The sequence below is a fragment of the Protopterus annectens genome, chromosome 5.part0, assembly GCF_019279795.1.
Source record: "Protopterus annectens isolate FY-2018-M chromosome 5.part0, PAN1.0, whole genome shotgun sequence".
Taxonomy (NCBI): Eukaryota; Metazoa; Chordata; order Ceratodontiformes; family Protopteridae; genus Protopterus; species Protopterus annectens.
Genome location: NC_056735.1, coordinates 1,767,733,475 through 1,767,747,128, shown reverse-complemented (window position 1 = coordinate 1,767,747,128; position 13,654 = coordinate 1,767,733,475). Strand labels below are relative to the sequence as shown.

Genomic DNA, 13,654 nt, shown 5'->3' with positions numbered 1-13,654 from the left:
TTGGTATCTCAGATTCTTATTCTAAGGCACTTGTCTACTGCACTAGATGTCTCTGTAATTTGTATTGCATAGGACAAGACTATACAACTATTCTCAACATAAATTAACACAAACAGAACATTTTGAAATGAAATGTGCATCATCTGGTATTGTATTAGTTTTTATATATATATATAACTATAGGAATGATCATTTCTATGTGAATATCTCTAAGGTACATACTGTATTTTTGAGCCCAAATAAGGATGAATCATTTCCATTAATTGGGAAGCCTGGTTTACTGGCCTGAAAGCATTAATATTTCCCCGTGTCATTGCCTCTGCTGCCTAACTATCATCATTCCCCTTTTCTGACAATCAGCCTTTTCACTCAGCCAGACTCTGGAATAGACTGCCAATACATAACAAGCAGAGTGCCCCTTTGGCCCTCTTCAAAAGGAACCTTGACAATTGGATGGGAGAAAGGAAATTCATCCCGGGGAACACATCAGTTGCCCTGCTAGACAGGGGTCCAGGGAAGTAAATAGTGTAGGAAGAAATACCCAGGGAATTGTTATGGCTAGGCTTGTATAGGCCATAGGGCCGATAGCCTAGTACCAACCTATGAACCTATAAGGAAAAAAGAGGTCATTGTTCCCCTCTACTCATCACTCATTAGACCCATTATAGAGTACAATTCCCCTTTTGGTATGTACCTCACAAGACATCTACAACAACTGGAAAGACCGCAAAAATACCTCACAGAGGATTACTGGCCTCAAACAGATGCCCTATGCAGACTGTCTCTGAAATCTCCAGCTTTACTCTATCACATATCGCCTACTCAGAGGCGATCTCTGACTAACATACAAAGCTATGTCAAACCCAGAGCTGTTGGACATGCTCCACTTAAAGAAATCCCAATCCCTTCGAGCTACACACTCTAGGGACCTAAACCTTGTCACCACAATAAACAGAACAAGCTGGAGGGATAGATTCCTGTCCCATACTCTGGAACAAACTACCTATCAATATCAAACAAAGCTCCTCATTAGCACTCTTCAAGAAAAATCTTGATGATTGGATGGGAAATAGGAAATTTACCCCAGTGATCACTTCTGTGTTTCTGCTCGACAGTGGCACAGGAAAATAATTTTTTTAGGTGGCGAAAGCCAGGGTTCATTTTGACTAGGCTTATATAGGCCCTAGGGCCAGTAGCCTAGTACCTACCTATGAACCATCACAGGGAGCAAGAGTTGAATAGAAGGGGCCATCATGCAGGCAACTTTCAGGGGTAGTTCAAGATTTTTTCCCCACCCTCTTGCTTGTGCTTACTGGACAACTTAAAGATGGGATGTGCCGTAGATTTCTGTTTTGAACCACCCTACGTTTCTGCAGTGGGTTGATATTGACAGGGCTGCCTCACCATTGATAGGAGACATAATGTAATTGTTTCTCTGGTCTCCAAGAGGAAAATCCATGTGTGTCCTTGTGCGTTCCTGAAAATGGGCAGCAATCTGACCTGCCTGCCCTGACAACACAAGCAGCTATTCAAACTCAGGTCACCTGAGCCATAGTCAGAGTGTTGTTTCTCTGTTCTACTAACACAGGCATCTGAAGCCTTTAATAAAGACTTTGGCATCATTATGCATATAAAAACATCATCTGTCCCTCCGAGCTTCACCATTAATCCATTCTCCCCTGTGGCTCTTTCATTCCTTATGGGCAAGGATAGGACAGACTGGAGGAAAAGCTGCCATTTATATGGAGGAACAGGGTGTTGTACTTTATACACTATCCTGCCACTGCACGTGCCTTGAACATGATCATGTGGTGGGTGTGCAGTGGGCCTAGTGATTGCAGTCCGTACCTGTGTATGTCATTTAATTATAGCGCTTCTTGTAAGCAGCACCTTAGTGTGAGCCAATCGTCCCACCATGAGTTCAGTCACTGGAAGTGTGCACACTCAAGCTTCCCACACCCTTTCTTCTGAAAAAGCTGAGTGGGCTGTGCCCCTTCATTTTATCTCACCTTGTCTGGCTCTTCACATGGGTCAAAGCAAGCACTCTATATCTCCCTCCACACCAGAACCAGAGGTCCTCTGAGGTCATTTACATATCTACCACGATGCCTCAATCAGGAAAAGTTTGCAGTTGTTTGTATACAGTGAGAAACTTGTTTCAGATTTCACATTTCAGACTTTTTCACAAACTGGTAGATGTGGTTTCCACAGTCCTAGTATTCTTCATGTACCTTTGTTACTTAAACTGGCAGATATCTTGTGGTCTGATGACCATCTCATTTGGAACATTTCAGCCACAGTAGCTGCCACATAAATATAAACTGCTTTGGTGTTCATACAACAGCTTTTATGGTTGTCCAGTTGAAATGTGCTCCACTTTAGAAGTGTCGGTTGAATATCTTAGACCTGCAAAACATGTTTTCATAACCAAGTTTCAATATTCTTTGGTGTTGGTTTGCTTTTTAGCCTGATATGATCCTGCATTCCAAACAATATCTTAAATGGTAGGAAAGTAATATTTGCTGCAGTACACGTTAAAATTAGAGCTTTTTGTAAAATTGTTCCTACAACATTATTCTGTCTTGTGACCCAGTTGCCAGACTTCTTACAGTAGTACAAACAACTGTATAAAATTCACATTATGTAAGTATGCATTACTGTACTAGACTTTTTTCTGTTTTTGTTTTTAGTTCCGTATTCCTTACTTAAGCTAAGTTGTGGTGTATGGATTCATGTTCCACCAGCTTCAAAATTAATTTGATTTAAAGTAGAGCAGTAAAGGCAAGCACGCAGTGCTGTTTTGTACAAAATAGAAAATTTTTCTGTTTTGTTAACATAAAGCTGTATTTGTTGCTGTTCTATGAATTTGCCTAATTTCCTGCAGAAGGATGCATTATAGGTTCTTTGAGTAAACTAATGTGTATTGTGACAAAAAATATTATTGAGTATGTTGTGTTTTTAAGACAAGCTATACCTACCTTATAATCTTTGTCTTTTCTTCTTTAACATAGATCTTGGGTGGAATTGAACCAAGTTTATACACTGGTCCCATCTGGTACACCCCTGTAAAGGAAGAATGGTACTATCAAGTTGAAATCCTAAAACTGGAAGTGGGCCAGCAGAACCTTAACTTGGATTGCAGAGAGGTATTTAATAACTAGTCATCTGAAAAAAAAAATGGAATTTTGGAATTGATTTTACATCCTAGTTGTGTTAAAATCATAGAAGCTTTTTTTTTCTTGTTTGTTTATAGTTTGATGTATATTTTATCTTACTGTCTAGTCTTTGTTTTGTTGTATTTGGTTTAATTGTCTTTTTTCATCTAACTACAGCTGTAAAAGATAAGTATAGTGCCAGTGGTCAGTGGCAGCTGGTGACTTCAAATCAAATGGGGGCTGCAGGGGACAGCTAAATGGGTGGGGTCAATGGGAATGGGCGTGACCAACTAGAAAGAGGAGGAGCTATGCTCAAAACCACAAAAACTGTAACTTTAATTAAATACACTACCCTGGGTGCCAAACCTTCATTATGCGAGTCCAATCAAGACAAAATGAAGTGTATAAGAAAAAAAATAGTTCAATGCATTGGCTGCATGACAGCTTACTTAATATCTAGATGGAAACAAAAAGGTTGTGAGGCATGAAAAAATAAATTACTTTTTAAATACATTACTGGAATGCCAGTCAAAATCGAGTATAAGAAAAACAAGCAGCACTCAACTCAAACCACTTCTCCTTGCACTGCAGTTCTAATTATAATTTATATTCAGCTTTATTAAAGTACCAAGTAACATGGTGAAAGTAGCAATCTCTGTGATAGCCCCACTTGTAAAAATGTTTCTTACCCAAAAAAGACCTGCTGCCTGACAAACAACTATCTACTTGTTTCATGGGGAAAACATGATCAAAGTAAAAAATGAAAAGCAAACAAGAAACAAACTCAACATACATTGCTTAAAGGATTATTGCACAGGTTATGGACCACATACGATAGAGTGGCATTCTGTTTAGTTTGCAGGTAAAGCCTGCAGAGATGACTGCAAGTCTCCAACAAATGTAATGAGCTTCTTAAAATAATGTAATCATGTCCTTTACAAATACTTTCATATGCATTTCAAAATCCAAGGCGTATAGATTATCTAGTTATGCAGGTATTCTCCCATGGCAACAACAGAAAGGCTTTCAATGCTGGCAATTATTTAACAGTATGCTTATTAAAACTTACTTGCATTTTACAATCTCAGACAAGCTTACTTGACAATCATTAAAGCATTGCTACTTAAACACAGAGCAACAGGCACTTTCTGAATAATAATAAGCATAAATCAGCAGTATAAAAATATGACAGAAACCAGAACATTCTGCAAAATCAAGGACAGATGAAAAACCATTGTAGTACTTGTGTCTGCCTTGGATGGGGGAATACTCTGCATATTTATACTGCATAACTGCTCCTTGCCTTGCTTGGACACATCCAGAGTCAGTACGTGGGGGAGTGGGGCGCAACAAGTATGTCACAATTTGAAATGTCTCTGGCTGACTGTGATGCCCTGACACATTTGTCATACCTCTCAACCTCACAGCAGGAATACTGGACAAAGCCATACACAGAAGTAGGACAAAGGAACAAAAATAAGGACAATTTTTAAATATTGCTCCTATAAACTTAGAAAGATAATAGAATAGTAGGTCTTGCATTAGTATGAATTTTCTGATGAGTATGAAATCTGAAACTCAAATGTCTGTCATTATTTTCTAATGTCAATCTCTAATGATTTGCCACTAATTTGACAGAAAACCACAATTTTATGAAAAACGGACCAAAAATGTGATGCAAAAATATAAAATAGCCACACAATACAGCTGGGAACCTGTCAAAGAAGAGACACTTTTTTAATATTAGTACTGCTAACTTGAGCAGCTGACAAAATAAAAGAATCTACATGCATTTCTGAAATAAAAGTAATCTATAACTGATTATTACAGTTATTTATAATTGTAAACCCTTTATGTTTTCTTCCAAAATTGCCATTTTGCGGAGGGATTATTAGGGGAAGAGCAACATTTTGAGCCAACATCGGGGACAGTTGAGAGTTTTAGAATATGCCTAATTCTATAAAGCAATTTATTTGCACGTACCTCTCAACCTGTTAATGCAGAAAATCTGGACAAGGCCAAATATATTGGGGGAACATATAAACAGTTCTAAAAATTGCTCTTGTATAAACTGAGACAGTTGATAGAATAACAGGTCTTGCTTTAGCATGCATTTTTCTGAAGGTTATGAAGTCTGAAACCCAGTGAATGTCATTATTTAGTGACTTCATTCCTAAATGATTTGCCAGAAAACCACACATTTTATGAGGAACAAACCAAAAATAAGAAGCAAAAATCTATTATTTCTGCAAAAATCTGGACAGTTGAGAGGTATAGTTCAACCAGGGCTGTCTTTGAGGTTGCCACCCTTCCCCCCTCACAAAACCATGGTCGAATGGAGCCACCCCCCCTGCACCCATTCCAATGAACCATTACTTGGCTATTTCACCCCATTTACCATAAACACTAATGTGCTTACTGCTTTACTTCTGCAGTGATTTGGACTTCATTTGAAAGTTTTATTTTGCATTTTACAGCGCAAACACTAACAGATATCTGCTAAACAAAGCAATGCAGTCTCATAATGAAAACAGACTTAGCATTAAAACTTCTCTACCTTTGAAACTCACGTTCATTGAAACAGCATTGAAACCCACATTCAAAGAAAATACATTTTGCCAGTGGCAGATAAAGATTAACTTTGGGTTTGGGCTGTTTTCAAATCACAGGCCCCTTGCACACATACACATGATATTTCATACACCTTCCTGACTGTATTAAATCATATTCCTTGTACAATACAGTACAGTTTTAGAGGGTGTTTTAAATTTATTGTTTTGAACAGTTTTCCAGTAAACAATGAAACAAAATACATGCACCAATAATGACAGAACTGCCAAGTTCAGAACATTTCCATCCTAAAAGTCTACTCAAACTTCTACAGTCCACCAGTATCAGTACATACAATCTCTGAAGAAGTAAAAGTCATGTAAATAATTCCACATTAAAGAGATCTGTAACTAATGAAGAGGTTGCTGCTAGCAAACAACTTTAGATTTCATTGTTTCATCTACAAATAAAGTGCCTGTTGCCCTTGAGGAATAAATTGACCATCTTACACTAAAAAAATGATAAGCTAGTAATATTGCAATAGGGAATGGATGGCAAACTTGATAACAGGTTCATACTTACTAGGTATCTTTGCCAAAAAGGAGTACAGTATCAGCAATGCATCTATCTGCTGTGGGAGTAGAACCCACAGCATTCTCAAAAGTAAGTACACTACCTGTTGTGCTGTTAACAATGCAAGCAGACTCAGCATAAGCAGCATTAAACTTTTGCTCCGCTGCAGCTCTTGTAAAATCTACTCACTCAGCTGTATCTCTAAACTTTGCAGCACAAGAAATCTGGAAAAAGACAACATTTATTGGGGGGGGGCAAAAGCCAAAAAAACAGGGACACATTTTAAACATTGCTTGTATAATGTTGGAAAGTTGCTAGAATAAAATGCTGTCTTACCACCATACATTTCACTGCCAGGACCATGTGCAAAACAGTTAGAGGAACATACCACTATGTCAAATCAGCTGTTTTGTGAAAGAGAGAAAGACTTAAACTTAAATGGCTACCATTTAGTCAATTCAGTTCTCACCACAGCTGTCAACCTCTTAGCACAAAACACCTGAACAAAGCCAATAATGGGGGAATACAGCCCCCAAACATATTCAGTGAATTCAGTTCTCACAATAGCTGTCAACCTCTTAGCAAAAAACACCTGGACAAAGGCAGTCATGGGAGAATACAGCCCCCAAACATATTCAGTGTATTCAGTTCTTACCATAGCTGTCAACCTTAGCAAAAAAAAAAAAAAAAAACTGGATGAAGCCAATAATGGGGGAATACAGTCCTAAAAATAGGGACAAATTTCAAATATCCATCTTATAAACTTAGAAAATTGCTAGAATAAAATATTTTGTGTTACCATGTACTTTCTGAAGAATATGACGTCTGAAATTCAAATGCTTGTCATTTTTATTTAACATTTGTTAACCAGGAAAGCCTGACTTGGAACAAAAGCCAATTTTTAGCAGAGGCCCAGGGAGAAACACTCCAGGCAGACACATGTCTTTCTAAGATGGGAGGACACCAGAGCACCCAGGGGAAACCCACACAAACACAGTGAGGACATGCAGACTCCACACAGAAGGCATCCCAGCCAAGAATCAAACCAGAAAACCTGTAGCTGTCAGGCAACAATGCTACCACTGCACCAATGCAAGGATACAAAAATACAGAAACCACAGCTTCTATGAGGAACAGAACAAGTATGAGGGAAAAATCTGCAAATTTGGTGGTTGGTAAGAAATTCAGGCTCTTGCCACCTGGGCCCAAGGTACAGGGTTCAGACCTGTTCTCTACCCACCACCATATAGCATTTGGGGCATTACACACACACCTTTTGTTTCAGTTTGTTCCCTACCTGAAAATGAGTGAGCAGGCTCCAGTAACAGTCCCACGAGTCTTCAGTTCCCTACCTGAAAACGAAAGAGCAGACTTCCATCTACAGTCCTTCTGTTCCCTACACCTACAGTCCCACACAGCTAAGTGTCTTCCTGGGGAAGGTTTCCCTGCGAGAGCAGGCTCCAGCCTGCGGACGTTGCAGTCCAGATGTCTTCCATTCTGTGCTGTCGGCACCGCATAGACTTCTGGGCTGCAGGGCAGAAATGGTCTTTCCTCCTGTCCGGACTGCTGACAAACCGGTCTGGAGTTCCCAATCTGTGCAGTCATGCATGCGTGGAGTTCTGGGACCATTTTTTTGCGATCTTTTTATTTTGTTTTGTTTCTTTACACAGCTGGGGGGCTGCAGTCCTATAGCACGAGCCACCCCTGCCAGTGGTTAAGAGTTGTAGAAACACTTTGCCTGTTGCAGTGAATAAACTGGCTGCCACTTGCAGTCATTGTAAGGATGAGTGCCACATTGTGATTTATCTGCGGAAAATTAGCAGAGTCGGACTTTTCCTGTAGCTCAAGATGTTGATCCAGTGAATATAAGAAAGCACCACTGTTGTTAGTGGGTCTTGATATATTGAGAAGGCATTTGATAGAATCAACTGGAATTTTTGAGTAGGAGAATGATAGCATTTAGGTACCCTAATACGGTATTGAGGTTAACTAGGAGGATGTATGAAGGGTTGAAGGGTTCCTCTCTAGCAGGCTTTGTTTGAGTTTGCTTTATACTTGGAGCAATTGGCAAAAAAAAAATAGACAATCACATTCAAGGCTATAACTGTCAGTGGCAGTCCAGAAGAATTGGCTTTATTCACAAGTATTGTTTTGTACTTGATAAATCCAGACATTTCAATTTCAGAAATGATAATGCAAACATTCAGAAGTTGGATGCCCTTGATTATGGCTATGGGGGTAGTAAGTGAAAATGTTTTAGTCCTTTTGTTTTATGTGTATAGGTCAGGCACATTTTTATCAAACGAGGAGAAGTTATGGACTGTAATTAATAAAGAATTAAACGCATTTGTGTGGAAGGAGAAGAGAGAGCAAGAGTTAAATGAGATAAGCTGTTCTCATAGAACAAGATGGTTAAGGAGTACCAGATTTGAAGCAAAATTTTGAAGCTGTGCACTTAAGACTTCTGTACATAACACAAGCAGAAGGTTAAAAATCAAAGTGGAAAGGGGGATGATGATGAAATGGAGAGGAGTTCTAAAAATGAAAGAGAAGGATTTAGGGTGCAGGCTTTTAAGGAGAACACCAGCCATACCTTTGTATTATATTTATAAAATAGCAAAAAGTATTCCGAGAACTTAGCCAATGCATGAATGGAGAAAGGAGACTTTGCCAATAGAGATGACAGCAAGTAGATACATAAATTAGGCAAGAGGGGACTGAAATTTATTGGAGAAAATTAGTATAGTAACCAAGGTATTGGAAACATGTAACTAGAGACAGAAAGATGATGGTGTGGGATGAGGTCAAGTGGACATTTAGACTCAAGGCGAGAGACTGCCTTCCCTACCAGGGATTGATTACAAGAGTATAGGGAAAGAGAAAGGGTTGGGGGAATGCTAAATGAAACACCAGCTCTAGCTGAGTTTTTAGTGGAGTCTAGAATGGAAGCTGTTTAAAAGGATAGTTTGTACGGCAAATAAAATGTTACATTTTGGGAAGAGAGAATGGAAAGGCAGCATACAAAGGAACAAGGGGAAGACATCTGTATGGCACCCTACACATGCAGTAAAGTCCGGAAGGTTTAGTATTTTTGCATGAAAGAGGTTGCCTATGTATTTTGTACCCCATATTATTCTTGTGTTCTAAAATGTCTGCCTGGATATGGCTTCTTATTGCCAAATAAAAATATGACACGTGACAGCACAATATGTGGTGCAGCTCAAACATTACTTAGTACCTTTTGTACGTCATGATTTAAATAGTTTTAATATCATTCATTGTCCTGCTCACTTATAAGTAAGTAAAAGTTTTACCCAAAGTCTCAGAGATCACTAATAGAAATAAGTACCAGTTTGACCTAAATACATTTTTAATTACATGACTAGTTACTGCATACCTTTTATCTTAGCTTGTTGACACTGAACATGCATGGCTTTATCAGGTCTGTCTGCAACAAAACTTGGATACCTTATTTCTACTAACATTTTCTGTTCATTGGGCAATACAAAAACAATATCCAGGAAATACTGCAAACATTTCACAAGATTGTGGCTCTGAGAATATTGTTTTCAATGTACTAAATGTAACAACCACCTTTCAGTAAATGTTCTCTTAATATCTGCAGCTTTTCTTTAAAAATCCAGCTTTGCAGGTTATTGCAGATGTCATTCAAGATTCAAAAATAAAATTCTAGTAGAGTTGTAGTTATAACTAATGCCCAATGGTTTTGTAACGTAACAATGAAATGCAAACATTTATACAAAACTAGCTGGTTCTGATAATAAAAAAAAAAATCGGTATATTAACAATATAACAATACCATTAAATGCTAAATCAGCCAGTGTGCGTTTTCAAACCAAATAAATGTATGCGTAATTGGGCACCATTATTATTCTCATTGCTATCTCTTGTTTTGGAATGTACTACCACCCTTCAAACTGGAAAATGTTAACTGCATAGAATGAGTTCTTGCAATGTAAGATATAGCTGAATAAAGCTACTTTCTTAAACCTTAAAAGTCTACTAGTGTGAATCTTTCCAAGTTATCCATACATTCACTGTGGGTGACATTAGTGTAATCAGTGTTAATTAAGCATTCTTTAATTGATAAGAGAAACCACAAAACAAAAAGCGTTTAGTCCACAAAATAAACTGTAACTCCACTGAAAAACGCTTGATGCATCCAACACACAAAACTGCCACAGTGTGTAAAATCAGCGAGAAGATTTAATCCACGATTAAAACATACATAGACAAGTAGTAATGTACACTGACGTTAAGCGCTTTCACTCATCACAAATATGAGCTTGCATCAAGCGTTTTTCAGTGGAGTTACAGTTAATTGATAAGAGAGTTGGCAACAGATAAGAGGACTGGCATATAATGGTTAAGGTATTTACCTGACAAACACAAAGTACAAGGTTTAGTTCTCACCTTGGGAAAACTGACTAGACTTAAAATGGCCTGGAAGGGCAGCTAGTCTAGTACTTACCTACCTATGAAGCAAGTCTCTTGTGTCCTTTATAAATCACACTGTGGAACAAGTGTATTGTGTACAAAGTCACTCTAACTGGATACTGCTACTGTGATATAGTTCTACCACAACAATTAGCCTGAAGGGTAAGGCCTCCATGTATACTTCAACAGCTAGTTTAGCTTCTGGTGTCTTTTAAAGGGGGGGGTCAGATTATATATCTGGCTGGGAGAATGTGGTAGATTGTCACAACTGTTTTGCCTGCACCTACCCCACCCCCAATGGCTTTCATATTTGGCTAAATCCTTGTCTGCCTCCATGGTGCCTTTCTTAGGCAACATCAGTCTTCTATATCATCCAGCCTAACAAAACAGAATCCAGGTAGCATAAACGTATTGCTGCTCAGTGCTAAGACCCTTAACAAAATACTCCACTCTCTGCAAGCACCCCTTACCATGGAAAACATTGATCTAGTCATTGTCACTGAGACCTGGTTCGAGACCAGTGAGAGCACACCACTGCAGTGTTTCAATGCCTGCCGCATGTTAAGGTCCACCATTTTTGATGAAGGTAGTAAAGGATGTGGTTTTTCCATAGTCTTAAAAAAAATAACTTTCAGATTCTTTAATCAAGGCAACTCAGAATTTCTGTACATCCACCATTTTTATTTACTGTTTGACTACCAGGTGAGTGCAGTGGTCAGTTGACCCTTTACTATTAACAAAGCCCTTTATTGTATCAGAGAAAACTATAGGACCTCCTCCATGTTCCTAGCAGCCCATACTTACTACTTGCAGAAGCATTTGCTGTCAAATTCTATGCACATGTAAACAGCTGTATAGACTCATCTGTCCCCCTCTAAAGTAAATACAATGCAAAATTTAAGAATAAATCTTTATGGTGGAACTGAAATATAAATACAGTATAAGACGAAAAAAATCATTGCATGCAAAAATAAGCCTGCCTGTCAAGATACTAATAAAGCGGTTACTAAACTAAACAGGGAACTCTGGACCCTAATCAAATCAACCAAGGCCAGATAAGAGTAAAAATAGCCACCCAGGTGAAGGATACCCATAATGATTTTTTTAACTATGTTAGAGTCGCCACAAACAATGGTCAGAAGTGGGCAGAACTAAAAGGAAATAACATCACCTACTCTGACACAGAGGACATAGACAAAATGTCTGCATTCAAATTTAGCTCTAACTTCACTTCTGCTCCTCCATCTACATAACTAGAGCAGATACCTGCATCGGCAACCCACTCTTCAGAAAGATTATGAACACTGTCTCCATGGGGCTAGATAACATGCATAGCTGCCTGATGCTCAGCCTGCAGCAGGACTTGGCAGACCCACTACAGAGGTGTTTGGGTGTCAGCAGACTTTCTGCTGATAAATGGAGGACAGCAGCAATTTGCACAAAGATGGGGCATCAACAGGCCCAGATAATTCATTCACAACAGCTTTTCCCATTTTTACACATGAGAATGGGATATCACTTCAGTTGCAATAAACAGCCCTGTGGCTGCTGTTCATTACCACACACTCACATGCGCACTCACACCTTTGGCCAATTTAGAATGTTCAGTCCATCTACTGCATGTCTTTGAATGTGAGAGGAAGCAAGAGCACCCTGGAGGAAACCTGTGCAAACACAGGGAGACATGTAGACTCTGTACCTAAGGCTCCCAGCCGAGAAACAAAATGGAGAAACTTTTGCAGTAAGGTGACAATGCTATCTGCTGTACCACTGTGCAGCCCTATGTGGAAATGCTCATTATAGAATTAATAAATAATGACCGACAGTCTCTCAACTGATGCCTCTTTTGGTATGTTAAGGGTAGATCCTGCCTACTTAACTTGACTCACTTTTTTTGAGAAGGTTAGACAGGCAATGGACAAGGGTAAATAAATGCACAAGGCATATCTAGACCTTATCAAGTGTATCATGTGTCATCCCACACTCTAGAACCGTGGATAAACTCTCCCATCTAAATGTAGTTCCCTATGTAACTCTTAAGATAGCAAATTGGCTTACAACCCAGGAAATTAGGATGGGTGGCTCTACATGCTCCATAAGATCTATTAATAGTGGTGTATCCAAGGGTTCAATCCTTAGACCACGCCTCTTTGACATTTACTTCTCAGAGGTCAAAGCAAATGCTGAAGACTTATCACTGACCAAGTCTGCAGATGATTGTAAACTTGATGCCTTCATAAAATCCCCAGAGGGCACCAAGATACTACAGCATGGACTGAAACTAAATGCCAAGAAAAGTATTAGTCTCCTTTAGCAAGCAAGGCATCCACTATCACATTGACAACAGCCCCTGAAAGTTGATCACATAGTGTTCTGGGAGTCTGTGTCGACAAGGAACTGCCCTTTTGTCACCATGTATCCAGTATTGTAAGGAAGTCCTTCACTCTAGTTGTATGTAAAGGTATGGCATCCAGGAATGTAATCTTTCCACTGTACGTAGCTCTCATTAGATCATTCACTGACTATAATGCCCCTTTTGGGTTTATACCTGTCTAAACTCTTGATGTAACAAGAATGATCACAATACTTTCTCTCTCTAAAAAAAAAAAAGAAAAAAAATCAAGGGCCTAAATCACACAAATTATGCAGAACTGTCTTAATGCCTTGTCTCTGTTCTCAGAATTACTTATGCTACTAAGAGGTGACCTCTGCCTCACATCATACAAAGCCTTGTCTGGCCATTTCTTGTCAGATCAGTTACATGTTCACAAGTCAAATGGTAGTGCGAACACTCAGTCACAGGATCTTTCTCTCTTTTGGGATGGTGCAGTGGTGCAGCAGTAGTGTTGTCGCCTCACAGCAAGAGGTTTTCCAGTTCAATTCTCGGCTGGGGTACCTTCTGTTTGGAGTCTGTGGAG

At 39.1% G+C, this 13,654-nt stretch overlaps 1 protein-coding gene across 2 annotated transcripts in view; it reads left to right on the top strand.

Moving 5' to 3' along the window:
- BACE2 (beta-secretase 2) overlaps positions 1-13,654 on the top strand; it is a 1,024,906-nt gene that overhangs the window by 588,212 nt on the left and 423,040 nt on the right. For both annotated transcript variants that reach the window (XM_044071568.1, XM_044071569.1), the window contains exon 5: positions 3,012-3,146. In XM_044071568.1, coding sequence (XP_043927503.1) covers positions 3,012-3,146 — 135 coding nt within the window. The remainder of the gene's footprint in view (positions 1-3,011; positions 3,147-13,654) is intronic.